General features: G+C 45.1%; 1 protein-coding gene across 1 annotated transcript in view; it reads right to left on the bottom strand.

Moving 5' to 3' along the window:
* Positions 1-6,934: 6,934 nt before the first annotated feature.
* The window catches only part of AK8 (adenylate kinase 8), a 283,201-nt gene continuing 264,079 nt past the window's right edge, over positions 6,935-26,056 (bottom strand). The window contains exons 12-13 of the mRNA XM_077477632.1: positions 12,484-12,564; positions 6,935-7,395 (exon numbers count right to left, since the gene is read on the bottom strand). Coding sequence (XP_077333758.1) covers positions 7,140-7,395; positions 12,484-12,564 — 337 coding nt within the window. The 3' untranslated portion in view covers positions 6,935-7,139. The remainder of the gene's footprint in view (positions 7,396-12,483; positions 12,565-26,056) is intronic.

Genomic DNA, 26,056 nt, shown 5'->3' with positions numbered 1-26,056 from the left:
ATTAATATCTGCCGGCTTTTTTTTTAACTTAGCCACCGCCCATAGTAACGGGGGGAACAAGAGTCATAGCCTCTCTCGATGCAGAGAAGGCTTTTGATTCTTTTGAGTGGAGGTACCTGTGGGCGGTGCTACATAAGTTTGGATTAGGACCTAAGTTCCTCCACTGGCTGAGTTTATTTCTATAAGGCCCCAAGGGCAAGGATCAGGGTGAATGACTCCCTTTCAGACGCCTTTCTCCTCCAGAGGGGGACCCGACAGGGCTGCCCGCTCTCACCCAGGTTATTTGCATTGGCCTTGGAGCCCCTGGCAGCTCTGGTTAGAGTCCAACTGCATTGTGGGACTCAGGGTGGGCCCCTGGAGGAGAAAATATCCTTATATGCGGATGACACCCTGCTATACTTGCATGATGTGGAGTCTTCACTTCAGGCTGCCCTGGAGGCTTTTGAAGAGTTTGGGCACTTCTCAGGGATCCGTATTATTTGGTCCAAATCTACCCTTTCCCCTTTAGATGCACAGGCCCAAAATTCTGCATCCCAGACAGCGCTGAGGTGGGTGGAAGAATTAGTAGCGTGCCTAAAAGACCACTGCTCCAGGTGGGCTAATCTCCCCCTCAATTTATTAGGGCGTATTAATATCTTAAAAATGATCTACCTATATTTTTAGGAACTGTCCTGAGGATATCCTGGGCCTTTTTTAGGGACTTAGATGGCTGCATTGGCTCTTTTCTGTGGTGGGGCTTTTCCCCTCGGATGGCCAGAACTACACTTCATCTACCGGTTGGCTGCGGTGACCTGGCTCTGCCTAACATGCTGGTGTACTATTGGGCGGCCATGTTGGTTACAGACAGGTGGTGGTTTGAACAGTCTAGGACAAATGTGGCGGTCTGCCTGGAGGCGGCTATTGCAGGCTCTCTTACGGAATTGAGCAACTTGGTGTATCGTGGAATCTCATCAAACCCCTCCCTGCCGAGTCCCACTAGGGTTACTATACAGATATGGGGGGGTGGCTAGAAGGTTATTCCTTGCCCCCAACCGGTGGTCCCCCTATTGTCCACTATGGGGGAACCCAAATCTCCCCCATTTTAGGACAATCCCTGATCCACAACTGTGGGCCCGAGCACAGTTCCCGACGCCACCCGACCTCAGAGCAGGTGTAGTTGAAGAGTTGCAAGCCCAGGAATCCCTAGGCAAACCCCTTTCTGCATTATACCTGACATTGCTCTGTGAGGAGTCACCCAGGATAGATGCACTATGGGACAAGTGGAAGACAGACGTCCCGACTCTGGATAGAGAAACTTGTGAGGAGTTCTTTGACAAAGGCTCCCGGCTGGTAATTTCCTCTAGGGATAAATTAATATAAACCAAATTTATGCACAGAGTTCACTTTACGCCTCAGAGACTGCACAGAATCTACCCACAGAGGTCTCCAAACTGTCCGAGATGCCAGTCTCCCGAAGGTACCTATATTCATATGTTTTGGGAATGTCCTAGGCTCTCCTGCTATTGGTCTGCCATTGTGTAATTCATTAATGAGCTTCTCCAGCTGGAGATACCCTTAACGGCGGAGTTGGCACTATTAGGTATACATGATGATGAACAGAGGCCTCGGTACCCTAAATTAATAATCTCGTTTTTACTATTCTTTGCCAAAAGGGAGATCTTGCTCAAGTTGACTTCCCCCTTGCCTCCTATGCTGAGGTTCTGGGAAAGATCGATGACATTCTGCCAATGTATAAATTGACTTACATGAGTAGAGGCTGTCCTCAGAAGTTTGCAAAGGTATGGCAGCCGTGGAACGACCCTATGTGAATTGGAGGTCGACCGATATAACGGCCAATATTTGCAGTTTTTTAATTAATTGGCATCGATTTTGCTGATAAAAATTACGATTTAGAACTACAGTGGGACTTGCAAATGACTTCTGTAATAGAAGTCAATGCAAGTTGCCTGAGTCTTCATAGAAGCGACTTTCCTCCTCTCTGGGCAGTCTGCCAAGAAAAAAGCAAAGAGATACAATGTTTACACTTGAATGAATGAACTCAACTCAGTGTGTAGAGTTCTCAGTTTAACCATTTAAAGACTAAATCTTTTCTGACACTTGTTGCTTACAAGTAAAAATCCTGTATTTTCTGCCAGAAAATCACTTAGCAGAGATCCTAGGGAATAAAATAGTGGTTGTTGCAATATTTTATGTCACACGGCATTTGCGCAGAGGTCTTTCAAATGCAATTTTTTGGGGAAAAAAATACACTAATGATTTAAATATTAAAAAAAAAATAGTAGTTAGCCCATTTTTTTTTCGTCCAAAAGTTTTGACTACCTGTTTAATATATAGTTTTTTTTTTTCTTTTTTTATCTAAATCATACATACAAGTAAACCGATTGGAGGTTTGTTTTGTTTAATAAATGTTTAAATGTAAGAAATTTTCTGTATCGCTTATGAAGGCTGCTTTCACACTGGAGCGGGCAGGCGTTGATGGTAAAACTCTGCTAGTTTTAGCGGCGCTTTATCATCATTTTAGTGGTGCTATTCGGCTGCTAGTGGGGCACATATAACCCAGCTAGCAGCCGAGGAAGAGGTTAAATGCGCTCGTGAAGCACTGCTGCCAAATCGCATTGCATGTGCTTCGGCAGTGGTGCCCATTAATATCAATGGGCAGGAGTGGTGGAGGAGCGGTATACACCACTCCAAAGTGCTGCTTGCAGGACTTTTTTTTTAACATCGCCTCAGTGTGAAAACACTCTGTCTTTCACACAGACTGCAGGGGAGCCGTTTTGCAGGAACTTTACAGGCGCTATTTTTAGCCCAAAAGCGCCTGAAAAACGCCCCAGTGGGAAAGGTGTCTGTTAGATTTTATGAGATGAAGGGGGATAAAAGAAAAAAAAAAGGAAAATAAAAGAAAAAAATCGGCCTAACATATCGGCCCAGAAAAAATCGGCATCATATATCGGCCGCCATGATTTGTAAATATCGGCATCGGCCAGAGAAAAACCCATATCGGTCGACCTCTAATGTGAATGCCTACATGTGGTACTCCTACACCCCTTGCTCCTGAAATAATGTGGTCTAAGTGTAGATGTGCTCCGCTCGCCCCGCGCTCTCCATTTCTCCTGTTAATAAAATGTCATGTTGCTGTCGTCCCACCCTGGAGAGCATATACCTCTGACCATCCACTGTTGATATCTGTACTGACGAACGCATGTATGTGGCTATTCCACTATGTCTCTTCTGTAATATGTTCTGTTTGTGAGTCATCATTTTTTCCAATAAAGACCAACCTTGTTGTTAAAAAAAATAATAATGTGCATACTCAAGAGGTGGGGGCAGAAGGTGCATACATTTCAGGGCACGGCAAGCAGCTACTCTTATGCCCCGTACACACGATCTGACTTTCCGACAACAAAACCTTGGATTTTTGTTTGAAGGATGTTGGCTCCAACTTGTCTTGCATACACACGGTCACACAAGTGTTGGCCAACAATTACGAACATAGTGACCTACAAGAAGTATGTGATATCTCCATTACGAATGCTAGTTTTACAAGACCGAGTGCTTCCGGCTCGTACTTGATTCTGAACATGTGTGGACTTTTGTCCGACGGACTTGTACAGACGATCGGAAAGTCCAACAACACACATTTGTTGGTGGAAAATTTGAGAACCTGCTAGCCAACATTTGTTGGCGGAAAGTCCGACAACAAATGTTCGATGGAGCATACACACGGTTGGACTTTCCACCAACAAGCTTACATCCAACATTTGTTGTCGGAAAATCTGATCGTGTGTACGCGGCATTACAGTGGAAATTCTGGTAATGGTCACACTGTTGGCTTTAAATTGCATTTAGTAATGGTCAGCTGATCTACTCATTGTGCATTTTTTGTTTGGATCCAGTTTTATAACTGAGACCTCCAAATTGTCATTATAGCATCAACAGTCGGCCATGGTTGAAGTATAGAGAGTTAACACCTGTTCACAATCCCTGGCTACAACCCCAAAGGTAATATGTAGATCAAAGGAATTGGATTTTTAAGGTGCAAATTAATTTAAAAAGAAGTAACAAATATATTATATAAGAATTTTTTTTTTTATTTGAGAATTTTTTTTTTTTTTTTTGTTAAAAACACAATAATTGGAAAATACAAATCAACAAGATTTTGTGGATACAGCATAAAAGGATAGAATTCCCAACATGTTTCACCCATATATTGGGCTTCTTCGGGGAATGCTGTCCAGCTAGAGGTACAAGCCTTCTTGATCTCTTGAAATATTGGTCAAATCACTAAAGCATCACAGGTGTCTAAATGCTCCCAGAGAACCATGTGCTAAAGGTGACCATAGGGGGCATTCAAGGACTGAAAATACGAAGTTCTGCAGTGGACTCAAAGCCAAGGGACAAATGCTGTCTAAAACCGCCACTACTTATGGTAGAACTGGCATTCAATGACAGCATGCGTATGGCGGTTTTCAACAGCAGATTATTATTACCAGCTGCAATTGAAATTGTAAAGGGGTGCTTTGGATCCCTTATTAGTCCCTTGCCACCTACACTGACCCTTATTGACTTGAAGCTAGCAAACTAATATAATGATGGTGTGGCCCACAGGTCTATGAGTGCTTTGCATACTCATGACATAATTGCCCTATTTGGACTGTACAAATCATCATCATTTAAGAGCTAATTCCTACTGTCACCAGCAGGAGGTTATGGACCTTAACTTCACAAGGGAGCACAAGTGGCACAGAGACAAGATTTATTTTGCTGTAGAATAAGGGAAGGCTAGGACCCCTGTCAGTTTTTTATTGGTGCTCATGTTGGAAGTTTTCCCTCACTTTTTTTCTGGTGAAACAGTCGTAGATGAGGGGAAAAGTCTCTAAACAGCACTCTGAAAACAGTAACAATAAGGGGTTCTAATCCTTCCCCACGCCACTCAAAACTCATAAAAAGTTTAATTCTGCACAATGACATGAGCATGTGCCTAGGTTAATGAGGTACCTAAAAAACAATGATTTAAGAATGAAAGGAAGAATCTGACTAAAGCTGACCATACACCCATATTTGATGTGGCCTTTGTACAGCCAAAAATTTTCCACCCTGCTTTTTCCATCGTTCAGTTGAAGAATATGAGTGGTGCCATTAGGACCATCTACTGGTAGAATTTCTTTATTTAGGACAGAGCACTGACAAACAATATAGACAAAGTAAAGCCCCTCAAACAGCTGGGGTGATTTTTGACATAAGTAAAGATATAGAGGCAATGTCATAGAACACTTATAAAAAGATCATGCATATATACAAATAATCTCTTCTGACCGGGACCTTAAAGAGGATTCTAAAGCTAGCCATAGCTGGTTCGAATCTCGTCCATTTTATCAGGGACTGGCCAAAATTCAAACTATCTATGGGCAGGCTGATTGTACCCAAGTAGATCCATCGATCAACTTGGGTACAACCGGCATGTCAGATTTTTACATGCAAATTTTTCCAGTGGCTACAGCCACTAGCAATAATAGTTGTTTTCCCAGCAGGGACAGCTTCCCGCGCCCCTTCCCCGCCAGAACACATTAGCTTTGCAGGAGGAATTTCCTTGGTTGCAGGGAAGAAAATGGTATCATCTATGGCCTGCTTTAAGCATACAGAGGAATCGTGTGTCCGAGTGATTTCTTATACAGTACTGTCCAATGAATATTCAATAAGAATGGAGTAAATGGGACACTAGGGGAACCAGTATAAATCTAAACTTAAACCTTTCTAGGGGGCAAAAATGGGGGGGTGGGGAGATGGGAAAAAGAAAAAAATAGATATGTTGGGGGGGATGAGAGATGAAGGGTGAGGAGTAAAGAGGTTAGAAAGGGTGCAGTAGGGGAGAGTGGGCCAAACTATGTTCCTATGCTCTTTGTTTTTCCATTGGTATTGCCTGTACCTTGAACATCCTTTAAATAAAAATTTATTTAACTCAAAAAGAGGCTTTAGTCCCAAAGGCTGGTCCAAAACATCTGTTACGGCAGCTAAGATGAAGCTTCAGCTTCCCCTCACAAAAATCTGCATCGCAGTCATCCCTATCAGTTTTTAAAGGAGTTAGCATATCCTGGTTTTCCGATGTGTGTGTAAAAGCAGTCAAAGGCCACCAGCTATCCCTAAACTTTTCTTCCCAATGGTAAAGTGACACAGTCCAGTCTTCCATTTGTTCAGGTTCATTGAGCTTGGCGAAACAGAAGGTCAATGCTGGGGATTCGGTTCTTTTTCTGAAATCTGGTATATAAGATTGTGCCAAGTTAAGATGGATCCTCAAGGAAGATTGGTACCGAGTAATGCCGTGTACACACGACCGGACTTTCCGGCAGAAAAGGTCAGACGGAATAATTTCATCGGATATTCAGATCGTGTGTGGGCTTTAGCGGACTTGTTTTTTTTTAAAACTCTAACGGACCAAGAAATAGAACATGTTTTAAATCTTTCCGACAGAATCAATTCCTATCAGGAATGTTCGTCTGTATGCTATTCCGATGGACCAAATGCGACACAAGGGCAGCTATTGGCTACTGGCTATTGAATTTCCTTTTCTTGTACCGTCGTACGGCATCACGTTCTAAATGAACAGACTTTGATGTGATTGTGTGTAGGCAAGTCCCTTTCAGTGGAACTCTGTTGGAAAGACCGCCAGAGTTTATTCTGATGGAAAGTCGTGTGTACGCAGCATTAGTGGGACCTGACTGATGTGTAGTAAATAGGCCACACAGCGATGGCCGCAGTCTACTAAAGTGAGTTGAGAATTTCGACCAGTTCATTAGGAACCAGTGGAAATGTGCTCAATGCTCATCCAGCTTAAAATCTTTTTCAGACTCTTTGATAAATGAACCCTTGGAAAAAGGCAATGATTTTATGGTCTAAAGAAATCAAAAAAACAAGAAACTGAAAATAAATCAAACACTGAAACCGATCAAATAACATTTTATTGTCATTTAAATGTATCTTACTGAACACTGTCAGTTTATATTTGAGGTAGGTGTTCCCCCAATGACGCTGCTGAATTTGGTAAGTGCAAAGACTTGGCAGCCTTAGGTGGAATAAAAACACACCTACTGGATCAGCGCTAGCTAATTTAAGGTAATAGGCAGCGCTGTATATGCTGCCAGTGATTAGGGAGATGGAGAGTCCCCAGGGAGGCTCTTGGGAAGGGGGTTGACAATGCAGCTCTCAATGAACTCAAAGACAGTGTATGGGTCTTGATCAGCGTTAACATGAATGACATCTTGATAAAATTCCTCCAGCTCCTCGGCATTAGCATGATACATGTCTAACCTCGCCTGAACAGTCTCCTCTGCATCCTTGGGGTTCTGCTGAAGACGATTGTGTACCTCTACTCTCGGGGCTGGCTTGTAGAGGCTGTGATACCTGCACAAATATACAACATGGACTTTTATATCTCGAGTTGATTTCTTTTTAAAGAGGATACATTATTCTAAGTATTGCGAACATGACCTGAAAATGTTGATGGTGTTTTACATTTTTACCTGCTTGATACTGCAGGACTTTCTGAGTGCAGAACAATTGCTGAGATCATAGGATATGCCACATACATTGTCTGCTTATTTGCAACAGTTAAGTGCAGACTAATGGACTCTGAGAGAAACGAGGAATATGGTGCAGCCATTGTGCAGCACTAATATACATGACGCAGTGTCTACATATGTAATGAGCAAACATACTTGCTCCTATGTACTATATATATATATATATATATATATAGAGAGAGAGAGAGAGAGAGAGAGAGAGTAAAAAATTGGATTGCGCATAACGCGGGTCATGAGCATTTTGCAATACCAACAATTTTTTTTTTCATTCTGACACGATTGCGTTGGAATAGCAGGATTCAAGCCTCTGGGGTGTGCAGCACCACATGTGGCTAGAGGCGCGGGGGCACGGGTGACGCTCGGAGACACTCCAGCGCCCCCCACCTCTGGCCACATGCGGTACTGCATACACTAGCAGTGACACTGGAACTAATTATCTGAGTTTCCATTGATTCCTATGGGGAAACTCGTTTTAATATATGAGCTTTGGATTACAAGCATGCTTCTGGAACAAATTATGCTTGTAAAGGTACTACAAATACAAAGTCACTATCCTGGGAGCCGCAGCTGCCTCATACAGCCACCAACTGAAATGAATTAGACAATGCAGCTGTATGCAGGAATGCACTGGGGGTTGCACAAAGCACCAGCATGGACATTTGCTGTGAATGCCTAGTATCTGTGTTTAGAGCATACACCCACGTGGATGCGGTACACAACCTTCCATGCATAGCTGCACGCAGCTGCTTCTTCTAATTGATCTCAATGGGTGGCTGTGTGCGGGTCAGAGGCTCTGCACACTGTACAACCCCTGTATTGCCATGTGCATTAAGCCAAGTACTTTTTTTTTTTTTTTTTTTATTAAAGGGTTTGTAAAGTTAATTTTTTTTTTTTTTTTTTTTAAATAACAACCATGTTATACTTACCTCCACTGTGCAGCTCGTTTTGCACAGAGTGGCCCTGAACCTGCTCTTCTGGGGTCCCTCGGCGGCTGTCTCTGCTTCCTCCCGCAGGTGCTTCTCACGTTCATTCGAGCTCCCTCGCATGGTGAGAAGCATCTGCGGGCGCGCTCCCGTGATACAGCCGGCGGCTATAGCCGCTCGCTGTATCACACGGCCCCGACCCCCGGTGCTTCGTGTCAGTGGATGTGATTGACAGCAGCGCGAGCCAATGGCTGTGCTGCTTTCCATCCATCCATTCCAGCCAATCAGCGGCCAGGCTGAGTGGTGAAGAATAACGGCGGGGGCGAGCGCGGGATTTTCGAGGGGTGAGGTAAGTAAAGCGGGGGTGCTCGGGGAGCCGGCAGTGTCAGATGTTTTTTCACCTTAATGCATAGAATGCATTAAGGTGAAAAAACATTTACCTTTACAACCCCTTTAAGGTCCAATTGATATCACTTTAAATCAGCTAAATACAATCCAGGTACATCAAAACAAAAGGTGTTTAATGCCTCACAGTTAGACCCCTTTCACACCACACCGCCCATAGCGTCGGCCGGATTTGCGGCACATTTTCGGCCGCTAGCGGGGCGCTTTTACCCCCCGCTAGCGGCCGAGAAAGGGTTAAAACCGCTAGCAATACGCCGCAATAGCGGCGTTTTGCCGGCGGTATTACAGAGCTGCCCTATTGATTTCAATGGGGAGCAGAGGTGGAGGAGCAGTAAACACACCGCTCCTTCACCGCTCCAAAGAAGCTGCTGGCAGGACTTTTCCCTGACGTCCTGCCAGCGCACTGCTGTAGTGTGAAAGCCTGAGGGCTTTCACACTACAGACAATGGTGCAGCTTTTTTAGGGCGGATTGCCCTGGTGTGAAAGGGGTCTTAATTCTCTTTAGGAAGCAGCCAGAGCTGTAGTAGAAAAGCCTGTTCCCTGCCAGCACACTGCAGTGAAGGGGCCTTATTCTCCATGTGATCTCTCTACAGAGGTCTGACACACCCGCTACTGAGCCACACCTATAGCTCTGCAGTCTGCTCACTGCTTATTAGAGATCTCTAGTGTGATGGACCTCTGCATAGAAACCACTACTTCCACACCGAGAATAAAGGTCCTTCTCTGCAGCTGCTGGCAAAGGACATGCTTTTCCCCTCAGGCTGTGGCTGCTTTAAAAAGAAAATTAATGATTCTGCTGATTCTATGTAGGTACAGTAGGGCAAGTTGGGTATGGTACAGCAAAATTTAAAGGTGACAACAAGAAAACCAGAATAAAAGAAAACAAATGCAGTCACCGCCTCTTTAAACTGGTAAGCTGCAAAATTCGACATTTTTGTTCTTGAGTTTAGATATACTTTAACTGATCTTATTAGTGTGTGTTGTTTTTAAATCGTATTTCTTTATATAGTTTATAATTATATATGTAGATGGGGCAGCTATATTTGCTCATTATATGCCATGCTGCATTATGATTATGCTTTACCAGTCACCCTGGTAACATGCCCAGTACATGTGCTTTGGAGGGCATCCCAGGAAAACCACGATATGCTACAGTTTTCCATAAAGTGGTTGTACACCCTTGCATAAACCCAGTGAAGTAACTGGCCTCGGATGATACATGGAGATGAAACAAATCCTCCTACATAAGTTGTACCTGCTTATCTGCATTCTTCTCTTCTTTACAAAGTGCTGAATTTATAAAGCTTGTCTGATGGTTCCGAAAAAAAGGGGGTGGAGAGCTAAAATTACATTCTGCAGAGCTCAGAGAGGAACGAGGAACCCCCCCCCCCCCTCATAGAGCACACAGGAACAGAGCTGAGGCTGTCAATCAGCTGGGGCTCCCTCCCGGTCACCTTTTTTCTCTTGGTGTCAGGAAAACTTGTCAAAAGTGATGCATGCTGATAGCAGAGGAACAGGGCAGCAGATAGAAATGACACTTGGGGGAGATTTACTAAAACTAGAGCAGAATCAGAATCTGGCGTAGCTGTGGATGGTAGCCAATCAGCTTCTAACTTCAGTTTGTTCAATTAAAGTGTAAGTTCACCTTTACAGATAATCTGCAAGGTGAACTTACACTGGACCCCCACCTCATTCCCCCCAGTCCCAGTGCCCCGCAATCTACACTGTCAGATACCAGGACGCCCCTTCACCAGTCTGAGGATTTGAAATCCCTGCGGCTTGATCTCCTATCAATATCTCCCAACTTGAACGGATAGGAGGCATTCTAATTGGTCAACACCGTCACGTGGATGGCGCTGACCAATCAGAATCCGTCTAGCCTGTCGTGTCAGTGCTGGAGGAGAGGAGAGAATGCCAGGAGGATTTCAAATCCCCGGACTGGTAAAGCAGTGTCTTGGTGCGTGACAGAGGAGGACCACGGGACTCTGGTCTAGTGGGAAAGGAGTCCAGTGTAAGTTCACCTTACAGATTTTCTGTAGAGGTAATCTTACCCTTTAAGCTTTAATAATAAAACCTGGAAGCTGATTGGTTACTATGCACCAGATTCTGAGTGCACCAGTTTTAGTAAATCTCCTCTTAATTAAGACAAGTACACACTATAGAGGGATATGCTTTGTTCATATTTCATGCCAGAGGTTTAACTGGTTCCCAAATGGCTCACACAGATGCAGCAGAATGGCTCCTCTGGGCTAAATCCTGTATGGGTTCATCTATTCCTTTAGCGGCCACCAGAGGGTGTGCACCCACTGCAGGGCGGGGGACCCGATGCACGTGGTCTGCGGGCAGGATTGCCACCGGCCTTGCGCGATCTCGTGCACGAGTGCCAGAATGGGGATTTGTGTGTGTAAACACACAAATACCTGTGCTGTCAGGGAAGAGGAGCCATATTGTTTGTTCCTACTAAGTAGGAAAAACGATATGTCTCCTCTCCTAGTCAATCCTATCCCCCCATAGTTAGAACACACTGAGGGAACACACAATCCCTTGATCGCCCCCTAGTGTTAACCCCTTCCCTGCCAGTGACATTTACACAGCAATCAGTGCATTTTTATAGCACCAATTGCTGTATAAATATCAATGGTCCCAAAAAAGTGTCAAAAGTCTGCGATCTGAACATTGCATTGTTGCAGTACCACTAAAAATCGCAAATCACCACCATTACTAGTAAAAAAATTATAAAAATGCCATAAATCATAGTTTGTAGACACTATAACTTTTGCGCAAACCAATTAATATACGCTTATTGCTATTTTTCAAAAACATTTGGGGGATATTTATTATAGCAAAAAGTAAAAAATATTTTTTTTCAAAATTGTCACGTTGAACGACTGCGCAATTGTCAGTTAAATCGGCGCAGTGCCATATTGTAAAAAAGTGCTCTGGTCAGGAAGGGGGTAAAATCTTTCTTTGGCTGAGGTGGTTAAAGCAAGCTATCATCTAAATTATGAAACATAGAAATATTTCTGTATATACACAGGGAACAAGAGTCACATTTCTACACTTAATTGTCCATTTAGTCCAATTTTATACCCCCTGGCACCTTTATAATACAGATCTAAACCCATTCATATCCCATCTAATGAGCAGGCTCGGTCCCCTTCGATCAGGGCTGACATAAAACAACAAAAAAGGCCAACCTACTATTCAATACAAAAAGCTGTACCCTAAGTAAACAGTAATAGGGTCTAATGCAGATTTCTAATTGGTAATAACAGGGATTTCCTAACAACTCTATCAAAGTAGAGATTTTACGGGTTTATTATGGTACTAAAAATCTACTCTTGACTGTAGTTCTTCTATGAATACAGAAACATTTCAATATTTCTTTTTCCCCTGGTAAAAACTGCTGTGATTTAATGGGTAAAATCCTGGAAGCGGCCATTGGCGGGAACAATAATCCACAGCTTGTCGGCCAGACGCTGCTTATGTCAGGTCTTGTACAAACGCATTATAATCAGTGCAAATGTTGTTGTGCGGATCGATGTGATGAGACCATCTCAAAACAATAACTGTCAACCAACCTCTCTCCAGAGACCGGATCTGTCATACGCAAAGACAGACGCTCCACAGCAACATCGTCTGGGATATCCAGGAAGAAAACCCTGCCGGGAGACACATGAAGGGATGTGATTAGTACAGTGAGATCTATATGCTGGAAGGAATGAATGAGACAGAGGATGAGCCTGATGCAGAGACAGGGAGAGAATGATATCTAAGAGAAAGCTATAGCACAAGAGGCAGCGCGGGGCAGGCACACAGCTCAATCACCCTCTGCTAGAAATTCCAGGACCCAGGATAGGGCACTGCCACACATACTGTACAGCTAGGCACACAGGGCCTGGGATATAGTGCTAAGAACACCGCAACCAATCACACTGCAGTATAGTATAATGGGAGGTTTCAAAGGCGTTTTCTGATTGGCTGCTTTGGGTTATTGTATTTTCAACATCTTCAGTTCTTTTCACCATTTTATTGATAGGGGGATCTCCTACAGTAAAATACTGTAGCTGCTGACTTTTAAAAAAAAGAACACATACCTGTCTAGGGTCCAGCGATGTCCTCACACAAACTGGTTCTTCACTGGTCTTCGGGTCACCGGCACCAGAATGTTTACTGGGTGTAGCCAGTTATGATTCCCTGCTGCCTCACAGCAGAATTTGGATCCATGTATGGCCACTATGATTGAGCAGAAGTCGATCAATTTCTGTTCAACCACTCGTCAGATTTTTGGCCCTCTATCTGTGCTTTGGGTTATAGACTGCACCACTGATTAGTGTATTCAGACGGCAGGGAAGTCTCCCCACTGTCAGAATACAAAGACACAGCAGGGAGGATCCTCCCCCCACATCAAAATTGTGTATGGGGGAATAGGATCAGTTTTGTTAAAATTGCATATGGGGAAATAAGATCAGTTTTGTTTTATTCAATCTGTTGGTTAAAGGAAAAGAACTGACTAATGTATGGGCTACTTTAAAGTGTTAAACCCAGGACCCTGCATTCACTATATCTGGTCTCACACAGTACACAGAACATGGAAATGCTATTATTTTAGTAAATATAAACTGCTAAATAAATTTTCTCATCAGCAGTCTTGTGATTTCTATGAGGCTGCATGACCCCTGACCCTCTGCCTGGACAGTTCTGATTGGCCCTGTACCGATCACATGCACTCAAAAAAAAAACTCCAGCAATACACACCAAACTGAGCATGTGCAAAGTCCCCCCCCCCCCCCCCGCGCTCTGTTCTATCAGGAGATGGATTGGGGACTGTGGAAGACGGGGAGGATCAGAGAAGCCAGGATCAAAAATACTTTTTACACAATGCGGAGGAATCTGTTGTCAGATCGGTACTTATTCTTTCTTTAACAGGGTGACACTGTACTGCGTACACACGACCGGACTTTTCGACAGCAAAGGTCTGACGGAATGAATCCGTCGGACAATTCGATCATGTGTGGGCTCCATCGGACCTTTGCTGTGCAAAAATCTGACGGACTTTAGAAATAGAACATGTTTCAGATTTTTCGGCCAGAACTTCGCCAGACCCAGTTCCTATCGAGAAATCCATTGGTGTGTATGCTAGTCCGACAGACAAAAACCGACGCTAGGGCAGCTATTGGCTACTGGCTATGAACTTCCTTATTCTAGTCCGGTCGTACGTCATCACGTTCAAACCCATCAGACTTTGGTGTGATTACATGTGGCTAAGTCCACTAATGCTGAAAGTCCGTCGGAACTCCGCCCGAAAGTCCGTCAGACCAGGTTCCGTTGAAAAGTCCGGTTGTGTGTACATGGCATTAGTTCTGCACTGGAGTCGTGCAGCAGTGTTGTCCACTTGTGTACAGGATAGTCTTAGATGAATAGGTTGTTAAAGATGGACTTTAAATAGGTGATACATTGAAGCCCAATTCCAGATGACACTTTTTAAGCAGTTACATTATTAGTTTTATACCCTTGGCTTTATAGTTTATGCCAACCTCTATACTGTCACTTAAGCAGGACAGCCTTGGCTGCATGGAGAAATGAGCAAACAGGTATAAATTAAAAGGAATTCATACACTGATTGCTAACATTGAAGATATTAACACTATACAAGAACACAAACATATAGTGGGCTTTTAGGTGAACCTATTGCTTTGAAAGCTGAATTCCAGATAGATCCTAAGGCCCTGTTCATATGGAGCGATTAACCTTGTGCCCTGTGCAGGGTCTACTTTACTATCACAGGGATGTGTGCATCCCCGTACCAGCGCCCATTGTTGTCCACAGCCGCTGTGTCCCAATATGATATGAAGGCATGCACAGGTCCCTGAACTCACCTTCGGGGACTCGCACGCACCTGTATGTCATATTGGGACACATCGGCTGCAGACAACAGCATGTCCCAATAGACAACAATGGGGTGCTAGCACAGTGCCAGTAAAAGCTGCACTGGGCACCGAACTGGGTGAACGGGACCTAACTGTATAGTTACTTAAACCAATGTAAGTATGCATATCTCATATCTGAGGGATCCCTGGGGAAGCAGAGAATCACTGTAGTAGTTGGCACTGCTACAGTGATACCCTGTTTCCCCTAAAATAAGACCTAGTGTGATTGTCGGTGATAGCTGCAATAAAAGCCCTACCCCCCAAATAAGCCCTAGTTAAAGTCCTTGTAGGTCTTCTTTTCAGGGTAGAGCTTATTTTTGAGGAAACAGGGTAGGGCTTATATTGCAGCCAACACCGACAATCAGGCTAGGTCTTATTTTAGGGGAAACAGGGTAGCTGTGATCTTCTGGGTCCCGCTGACCACAGGGGCTCACCTGCTTGGCACTGCTACCACTCAAAGAATGGCTTGTATTTTTTCAATAAACACAGAGGGGCTGATTTACAAGCGGTTTGCGCCATGAGTTGCAGCGCACGCCGATGCGCAATGGCCATTTTCGTATTCACAAAGTATTTGCGTCTGTAACACAGTTATACAGATACTTTTGTACCCCCTTACCATTTCGCGCAGGGGGGGAGGCCGGGATCTGGGGGTCCCCTTGTTAAGGGGGCTTCCAGATTCCGATAAGCCCCCTGCCCGCATTGTGGGGGTCTGCGGCAGGGGGCTTATCAGAATCTGGAAGCCCCCCTTAACAAGGGGACCCCCAAATCCCGGCCTCCCCCCCTGTGTGAAATGGTAAGGGTACCCCTACCATTTCACCAAAAAAGTGATAAAAGTGTTAACAATGACAAGAGACAGTTTTTGACAATTCCTTTATTAAAGTCTTCTTCTTTCTTCTGGTCTTCTTTCTTCATCCTTCGGTTTCTTCCTCCATCTTCTACTTCCTCCGATCCTCTGCTTCTTGCTCCGGTGTTCTCGTCCGGCATCCCGCTGTGTGACGCTTCTCTTCTCATCCGTTATATAAGTGTCAGAAGAAGAGACGCGTCACACAGCGGGAGCCTCCCATTGTGCGGAGCGGCCCGAGAACGAAGCGAGGAAGAAGAGACGCCATGGAGGAAGATGCCGGATGAGAACACCAGAGAAAGAAGCAGAGGAAGAAGAAGATGGAGGAAGAGAACGAAGGATGAAAAAAGGAAGAAGACCAGAAGAAAGAAGATAGGGTAGGCAGACCCCCACAACCACCGGCCAATGTTGAGGGCATGTGGCCTGGTACGGTTCAGAAGGGGGGGCGCTCTCTCGCTGCCAGGTTGCATGCTCGGATAAGGGCCTGGTATGGATTTTGAGGGGGACCCCCACGCCATTTTTTTTGGCACAGGGTTCCCCTTAATAGCCATACCATCTGGTATGCTCTTGGAGGGGAACCCATGTCATTTTTTTTTTAAATTAAAGTCGCCTGGTCTGGAGTCATGTTGTAAGTCGCCCCAAGTCGTGCTGTGATTCACACTCAAGTCGTGTCCAAGTTGACTCCCAAAGTCGCGCTGGAAGTCATGTTGCCCCTGTGTGAATGGACTGTTAATGATACGGCGTGCGCTATTATGAATAGGATATTATTATCGCGTGTGCCGGCATATTATCTGTTGCGCTTATGTGTGCGCCGGTTCATATGCTCACTTAATAATTTATCTGGCGCACAAATTAAGGTATGAACCGGCGCAGCGCATTCATCTTAGTAAATTACCCCCAGGGTGTTCTTTGATTGGACACAGTGGAGATTGTGACATTACTGCCTCACCTTTCCACCTCATCCAATCAGAGAACACCTTAAATTCATTAAAGAATTAAATAAAACAAGGTGTTCTGTGAATGGCGGTAGTGCCAAGTGAGCGACCCCCTGTGGTCAGTGTGTAGTAGGCCAGCAGCTTGGCACACAGCTATCACTGTTGTAGCACAGACTACTACAGTGATTCTCTGCTTCCCAAGCTGGACCAATGTAGCTATGCATTAAAATCCATGCCTGGAGTTCAGCTTAATGGTATTTTTTTTACTTTGGGTCCCTAAAATGACGTTGTATCTATTGATTTCTCTTCTCCTGCTGTTAAGTGGGTGTTGCTTAACATACTGTAAAAGTCTTCAGATTTCCCTGCAGGATCTTCTACTCTCCCAAGGGTACTGTTATCTGCACTGTGCACACAAAGCAGTTCCGGCGGGCATTTTATTCTGCACATACAGGGCCTCTTTTCTGACAGATCACTCATGCCAACCAAGTGGTGAAGGCTTGAAAGTCAAAGAGAAAAAGTGTAACGGGGGAGGGGTGTAATGAAGTATAATCAAGAAAATTAAATCTGCCCAGAAATTATGTAAGAAGAAAATCCTCAATATAAAAAATCATTTTTTTTTTTTTCAAACAGACCATCTAAACGGCGTTTTACAAAATAACTATTCCATTTAACTGCGCCCGGTTCATCTGTTAATCGCGGTTACAGGATTCCCCAAAAAAAAAAAAGTCCCCAGGACAGATCTAATCATTTCAACAATCAAGTGTGTAAATGTAATTTTTTTTTTTTTATAAATAAAAAGGGTCTTGAATATTTTATGCATGTTTGTCACAAAACAGAAATAATAACGACAATACTGAGCTATTAGAATTAATATTTATGCTCAGCGGCATGAAAAATTCATAGGGACAGAGAGTGGAGGAGAGGGTGGGGGGCAGAGGAGGCGGAGGCGGAGTGTTAGATGAGCACCGAGGAAGGGAGGGGGGTAGAACAAGACTTAATATACATTGGGCTATGTTTACTGGCTGTCTTGATGTTTAAAGATAGTTTGACAAGAGCGGGTAGGTATCTGTCAGTCACCCTTTGAATGGGGAGATGGAAGAGGGGGGAGCGACCTGCTACTGTTGACAGCCCACAGATTGAGTTTCCAACACAGATGTTAAAAAAAAAAAAAAAAAATCCTTAAAGGACCCCCCCTTCCTCTGGATTCTTTTTCCTTATTTCATAGCCCGAGGCTGACTGTACAAGCACGCTCGTTCCATCTCCCCTTCCATCAGCTGAAATTAAGGAATTAATGAGCGCGATATAGACTTTACAGCGGGCCCATGGAATGTTTACGACTTATTAAATTATAATGCGGGCGGCTGTATAATTTATCAGCCAATTAAAGGAAGTGTTAGTTGATTTGATGGAATGAGGACCTACAAAATGCATTTAACTAATAGAGAACCGCGGGCTGGCTTCCGATGGGCTCCGAGCCTCTCAGATTACGCAGCTAATTGCCTGACTTTATGGGGCTGTCACCGATAGCCATGCATATTTTATGGCTTTCAAATACTTCAATTGTGTGTGTTCGTGTTGCTGCTGTAATATGTAGAAGCCTGGCCAAACTTCGGTGTAGTTAAAGTGCTCTTTGCGTGGTAGGCTGGCCAATCGGGGGGGGAGGGTACGACATAGCGAACCCTCCGCTCTTCATTAAGGTGGAGAGGTAACACGAAGCCTTAGTGTTAAATGTCACTCTGCAATTACATGATTAAAGGCAACAGCATACGATAGTATTTTGTTTTACATCTAGCTGACACTCATTGCGAGAGATGGCTTTACGGGGTTGGGAGGAGGGATGCAAATTTTTTACAGAAACTACCAGTATTTAAAGTAAACCTCTCCTAATCGCAGACCGCTCTAGGTGGTCATGTGATGAAGAATGCTGCAACAGAGGTTACTTACAGAGAATTCATCACGCAGCAGATCCAGAGATCGACAGCTGATGTAACAGTATATGCAATTGTCAATTTTTAGAGAAATAACAGAACTTGGCTTTATCTGTTCCTGCCTCCCAAGACTTTATATATGCCGTCAATTTACGCAGCACTTTACATATATTATGCATTCACATCAGTCCCTGCCCTTAGGGGGTTTACAATCTAATGTCCCTAATTCACATACCAAGGCCATTATAATAGACAGGAGTCAAGTAGCCTTCCAGCATTGGAGTGTGGGAAGAAACCAAAGTACCCAGAGGAAACCCACACAGGCACTGGGAGAACATGCAAATTCCAGACAGGTAATGTCATAGTTGGGATTTGAACCAACGACCCTAGTGCTTCTAGACGGAAGTGTAATCGCTTAGCCACTGTGCTGCCCCCTATACTGTTTAATAAATGTAATGGTTTTTAAAGATATCAGCACATGCTAGTTGGAAGAATTTTCTCTATCAGCGATCAGTGTATTCTGACAGCAGAGAGTCCCCGCTGTCAGAATACAATGGCACATGGGGAGGATTCCTTCATCCACCTCGCTTGTGTGGATGGGAAACTCCATTTGGTTTTTTCGATCTGCCCACAGGCTTATTGGAAAAAAAAGTTTTCCATCTATGGCCAGCTGTAGACAGGAACACACAGGCTGCCATCAAGATGCCATACAGTATTAGGCTTTCTTATTAGAAAGTCCAGCATGTAAATATATTGTACATTCACATCGGTCCCTGCCCTCACGGAGCTTACAATCTAAGGTCCCTAACTTACATTCATACATACATATACTAGGGCCAATTTAGACAGGAGCCAATTAACCTACCAGCATTTTTTTGGAGTGCAAGAGTAAACTGGAGTACCCGGCAGAAGCCCACGCAGGCACAGTGAGAATATGCAGACTCCAAGCAGGTAGTGCCGTGGTTGGGATTTGAACAGACTATCCTAGTGCTATCGGGCAGAAGTGTTTATCACATAGCCACTGTGCTGCCCATTGCCTACTGGACAGCAGAGATGCCTGTCAGGTAGGCTGGGAAGGATCATGGCACGGAGCCAAGCTTGAGTGTTAGGCCTCATTCACATGGGTGTACTATAGTGTTCACTTGTGCAAGGACCCTGTTTGTCCGCAAAGGGGTGCACAGATGTTCTATGCATCCCTGGGCAGGCAACCCAATTCTTGTCAATTGGGATGCAGCAACTGCAAGGACACAGTTGCTTCTCACAATTTGAGGAGTGGGGGTGCATGGCCCCAAAGTGGACAGTGGGCTTTTGGGGCAGTGGATCTGCACCCACACTGCTTTCAAATTGGGAGCAACGGCTATGTTAGTGTGCATCCCAATAGAAATGAATGCGAATGCCTTCACACTATACATTGTATTGTCAAAAGTATTGGGACACCTGTCTTTACACGGACATGAAATTTAATGGCACATTAGTTTTAGTCTGTATGGTTTAATATTGACTTTTCCCACCTTTTGCAGCTTTAACAGCTTCAACTCTTCTGGAAGTCAGGACTCAAGCAAGGTCCATAAAGACATGGATGAGCGAATTTGGGGTGGAGGAACTTGACTGGCCTGACAACAACTTGATAGAACACCTTTGGGATGAATTAGAGTGGAGAATGCAAGCCAGGCCTTCTCGTCCACATCAGTGACTGAACTCACAAATGCGCTTCTGGAAGAATGATCAAACATTCCCATAGACACACTCCTAAACCTTGTGGACAGCCTTCCCAGAAGAGTTGAATAGCTGCGAAGGCCAACTCAATAATGGAACCCTACGGACCCTAAGATTGTGATGGCATTAAAATTCATGTGCGTGTAAAGGCAGACTTCTAAATACTTTTGACAATATGGTGTACCTTCAGCTGCCTCAATATCTATTGATAGATTTGTAACAGGATTACCTAAATCTAGAAAGAAAGAAGTTAAAGATTATGTGAATAATTCATCATTTCATTTGCATTGTACCGTGTTCATTGTTTGCTGAAAAACAAGTCAACAGTGGTTGCTTCCATATACTTGTCCTCACAGGGTAACTTTTACACTGTAAAAAGAAGCATGCCTTTATTTTTATCTACAGTATTTCATTTCATAAATAATTCTTATTATATGTATTATTAATACTTTATTTGTGAAATATATTTGATTTTATTTAAAAAAAAAACACATTTTTTTTCTGGTGGTCCATGTATTGATAAGCCGTCACTGCCCCGCTACCCAGCTGCTGTATGTATGTTACACTTCCTGGTGGGTCAAACATTTGCTCTCTCTCTTGGGCCGCTGTGGAAGGGAGCAAGTATTCAACTTATTTGATGGTTGAAAACTTGCAGTGCCTAGGAAGGGAAATGCTGAGGCTTTTCAACATATGGGTTACCAGGTAAGTATATAAACATTGTGGTAAACCCCAATGAAGGCTATAAGTGGGCAAATCTTGTTCTGCAATTATGGCCATTTATAGGGCTAATAAGTAATTCTCAAACAAAAGGCATTGGAAACCAGTGTTATTGGGAACATGGTAGTGGCAAACCCAAACCTCATCCACAATGGTCACAGAGTTAAAAGTGTCAACCAGCAGTACCCTTCAGCAATAGAAGTGCACTTTTTAACTTTATCTCTAGCTATACCCCCCACCACCCTCTGCAAAGACTAAATCTGGCAATACACAATTTCTGAGAATCAGCTGAAATCTGTGTGAGGTGGGGGGGGGGGGGGGGGGGCGCTGTGAGGAGATCGGGGGAGGGTTTTTGTGTTGGGTGGGGAAATTTGGGGGGTGGCAGGGGGTAAGAATTGCTGTAGGAGGGGAAATTTGTGTGAAAGTGCTGAGAGTAGTGATTTAAGGGGATTTATGTTGGGATGGGGAAAGGAGAAGAGGATTTGTGCTAGGAGGGTGGATTTGGGGGGTTTGCGCTAGAAGAGCTGATATGGTGGAACATTTGTCCTAGAACCCCTGACAGCCAGGGTACGCCAGCTGCCTAATATAATGGGATTCCAAAGAAATACGGGGGTTGACACTATCTCACTTTATGCTGATGATACCCTCCTATATCTTGGGGACACTCAGGGATCCTTACAAGCTGTTATGTCCCTCATTGATACATTAGGTGCCCTATCCAGTTTTACCATAAACTGGGATAAATCTGATCTCATGCCGATGGATGGGCTGAGTGCTCCTCCTTCAGCATGTGCACGGTCGGCAGGGCAGGACTTTGGCTGGTGGGGGCCCCTGGGCTTGAGTCACTTTCGGGTCCTACCTTCTATACATTATTGGATTTATCGGCGTATAACACGCACCGGTGTATAACACGCACCCGACGTTTAGGAGGGGATTTTAAGGAAAAAAAACTTTTAGGAGGGAAGTTTAAGGAAAAAAACATACATTTAAATGCCCATTAATGCACCCTTATTAGTGTCCATCTGCAGCCTTGCCCATCCATCTGCAGCCTTGTCCAGTGTCATTGCAGCCTTGTCAGTTTACCCTTGTCATTTTCAGCCTTGCCCCAGTGTCATTTGCAGCCTTGTCATTTGTAGCCTTGTCATTGCAGTCTTGAATTTTAAAAATGGCGCCACCGAAATGTGTTTTCGGGTCCTCTTGGTGGCTCTCGGGTCCTGTCGCAGTCCCGAGCGGAGCAGAGAGTATCTGAGTGTACTCGGCTTGGCTCACGTTCGCGCCCAGTCGCTGTGTTGTGTCCATCATAGGGCGGGACTGGGCGTGACTGTGAGCGGAGCCGAGCCGAGTACACTCGGTTATGTATCTCGGTGGGCCCCCCTATTTGGCGGGGCCCATGGGCTTGAGCCCAGTCAAGCCCAATGGTAAGTCCTGCCCTGACGGTCGGTACAAATAGTTTTTTCCTTATGTTATTTGGGCATCCAGGTTACTGCTGACCCCACCCAATACATAGAATTGAACCTACTCCCATTGTTAAGCAAATTCAGCACTAAATGTGCCACTTGGTGTAAATTGCCGTTGTAGGTGGTTGGGAGGGTCAACCACCTTAAAATGGTTTGGACCCCACAGTTACTTTATATATTTAACAATTATCCCACATAGATACCTAGGAAGTGGTTTATTCGTATAGATTCCCGATTTAGAAGCTAATCTGGCAAAAAAAATATAGCTCACAATAGTTTAACCACCTTGCAATTTGGTAAAAACCAGCGTGGATTGGCTGTCCTTCATTCTAGGGCCTACTACCTTGCCTCACAATTACAACAGCTGGGAGACATATAGACCCATCAGACCCTATTTGTGCCCTCTTTCCTCCACAAGATGCAGATCAGCCTGCCCTATTTTATCCAGAGGCTGGGTTTACACATTTGGGTAAGATGGGTCCCGAGCTTGCTTTATTACTGACGCTATGGCCCTAAGTTAAAACTACTCTGGGTATACGGGGCTACCTGTTTCATACTGCAATATGGTTAAATTCCGTTCAGATTTTTAAATCCTTCATGGATCTACAAGCAGAGTTTGCTCTTCCTCGAAACCAATTTTATAGGTACAGTGGTGTGAAAAAGTGTTTGCCCCCTTCCTCATTTCCTGTTCCTTTGCATGTTTGTCACACTTAAGTGTTTCGGAACATCAAACCAAGTTAACCACTTGAGATCCGCGCTATAGTAAAAAGACGTCTACAGCGCGGATCTCAATTTCCGGGACTACGTCTATTGACGTCGTCCCCTTTAAGAGTTCCCCGCGCGCTCCCGGGAGCGCGCATCGGGGAAAATCTGTGTTGGCCGTGTCCGCTGGACACAGCCAATCACAGATCGCTGTAAACGGCCAATCACAGCGGCCGTTTACAGCGCGATCGCCTCCTCCAATGGGTGATGATCTCAAATGTAAACAAATGAGATCATCACCCATTGCCGAACGTGTCTCCTCACACAGCGATAGCGTGTGAGGAGACCGAAGGTTTTTGTGAGTGTGTGAAGTGACAGTAAACTTATAAAAACCCGACCTGTGCCCAGATCTACCCTGCCAGTGCCCAGATCTACCCTGCCAGTGCCCAGATCTACCCTGCCAGTGCCCACCTGTGCCCACCTGTGCACCGCCAGTGCTCCATCTGTGCACCACCAGTGCCCGCCAGTGCCCCGCCAGTGCCAGCCAGTGCCAATCGGTGCCCATCTGTACCAATCGGTGCCCATCTGTGCCTCAGCAGTGCCCATCTGTGCCGCCTAAGCAGTGCCCATCTGTGCCGCCTCAGCAGTGCCCATCTGTGCCGCCTAAGCAGTGCCCATCTGTGCCGCCTAAGCTGTGCCCATCTGCTGCCTTATCAGTGCACATCCGTGCAATAAATCAGTGCACATCTGTGCCGACCTATCAGTGCCCATCTGCCGACTCAGCAGTGCCCATCTGTGCCGACTCAGCAGTGCCCATCTCTGCCGCCTCAGCAGTGCCCATCTGCCGCCTCAGCAGTGCCCATCTGCCGCCTCAGCAGTGCCCATCTGCCACCTCAGCAGTGCACATCCGTGCAATAAATCAGTGCACATCCGTGCAATAAATCAGTGCACATCTGTGCCGACCCATCAGTGCCCATCTGCCGCCTCAGCAGTGCCCATCTGTGCCGCCTCAGCAGTGCCCATCTGTGCCGCCTCAGCAGTGCCCATCTGTGCCGCCTCAGCAGTGCCCATCTGCCGCCTCAGCAGTGCCCATCTGCCGCCTCATCAGTGCACATCCGTGCAACAAATCTGCACATCTGTGCAATAAATCAGTGCACATCTGTGCCGACCCATCAGTGTCCATTTGTGCCACCTCAAAAGCGCCCATCTGTGCCACCTCAAAAACGCCCATCTGTGCCACCTCATCAGTGCCCATCAGTGCTACAATGGCTAAACGCGTCTTTTCCGCTGAGGAGGCGTACCAAATTATTTCCGCGGCCGACGAGAGCAACGGGGAGCTCTCCTCTTCCGATTCCTTTTCGGATTCGGATTCTGAAGACGTAACTTATGAGCCAGTCCTCAGCAGTGAAACACTGACTGATGAATCCGAGGAGGAAGATATCCGGCCCATCAAGCGAAGGCGTTCTAGTGAGGCAATGCCGTCCACCAGCACCGCAGTGCCGTCCACCAGCACCGCAATGCCGTCCACCAGCACCGCAGTGCCCCAGCAAGAAAAGCCAAGTACCAGTGGGGTGTCATCTCAGCCCCAAAGGGTTAGGAGCCATGCTGGCCTTCCCTATGCCCTTCAGAACCCCTTGTGGCTTCCTCCTAATTCAGGAGAGGCCAATGTTCCCCCTTTCACCGCCCAGCCAGGAGTCCAGGTGGACACGGAGAATTTTAGCCCCATCGATTTTTTTCATTTAATTTTTACGGAGGACATGTTGGCGTCAATTGTGGCCCAGTGCAACCTGTATGCACAACAATTTATTTTTCAAAATCCGAACTCCTATTATGCCCGTCCCTACGAATGGAGAGACCTAACGGTGGAGGAGTTCAAGCTTTTTTTAGGCCTCACATTTAATATGGGACTCAACAAAAAAAACCAATTACGTACCTACTGGTCAACCCACCCCCTCCACCACTCACCGCTCTTCTCCGCGGTAATGCCCAGAACCAGATATCAAATGATCCTGAGGTTCTTACATTTCAGTGACAATTCCCAATGCCTTCCACGAAATGATCCAAATTATGACCGCCTTTACAAAATTCGACCAATACTAAATTATTTTTCTGAAATATTCCCCAAATTGTTTACCCCGGACCAACACATATGTGTGGATGAGTCCCTTATTAAATTTAGTGGCAGGCTTAGGATGAAGCAATTTATGCCCAGCAAAAGGGCCCGCTATGGGGTGAAGGTCTACAAATTATGTGACCGAGCCACAGGGTACACATATTCCTTCAAGGTGTACGGAGGGAAGGACACCCAGCTACAGCCCCCTAATTGTCCGGATTATTTGGGATCCAGCGGAAAAATTGTTTGGGACCTCATATACCCCCTACTGGATAAAGGCTACCACCTCTATGTAGACAACTTCTACACATCTCTGCCCCTGTTCCACAACCTTCACCGGAAGAAGACGCCAGCATGTGGCACTGTAAAAAAGAACCGGAAGGGCTTTCCTCAAAGTCTGGTGAACAAGAAGCTGCGGAAAGGAGAAACCGCAAGTCTAAGAAACAAGGAGGTTCTGGCAGTGAAGTGGAGGGACAGAAGAGATGTGTACATGTTATCTTCTATCCACAACGATACCTTCGTAGAAATCCCCAGAAGGAATGGCCCCGTAAAGAAACCCAAATGTATTTCAGAGTATAATTTGTTCATGGGAGGAGTCGACTTCAACGACCAAATGATGGAACCATATCTGGTCTCAAGACGGACATATCATTGGTACAAAAAAGTAGTAATTTATTTTTTTCAATTGGCCATTTACAATTCATATGTAATTTACAGCAACGCCACCCAAAACCCCAAACGTTTCTTTGGCTACCAGGAGGAAATTTTCACAGCCCTTATTTTCCCAAACGGCCCACCAGAAAATATCAGATCAG

Source organism: Lithobates pipiens, unplaced genomic scaffold (genome assembly GCF_037356315.1).
Source record: "Lithobates pipiens isolate NorthernLeopardFrog02 unplaced genomic scaffold, aLitPip1_a1.2 Scaffold_1, whole genome shotgun sequence".
Taxonomy (NCBI): domain Eukaryota; kingdom Metazoa; phylum Chordata; class Amphibia; order Anura; family Ranidae; genus Lithobates; species Lithobates pipiens.
The sequence above is the reverse complement of the archived record's forward strand: the minus strand, read 5'-3'. Positions and strand labels throughout refer to the sequence as shown.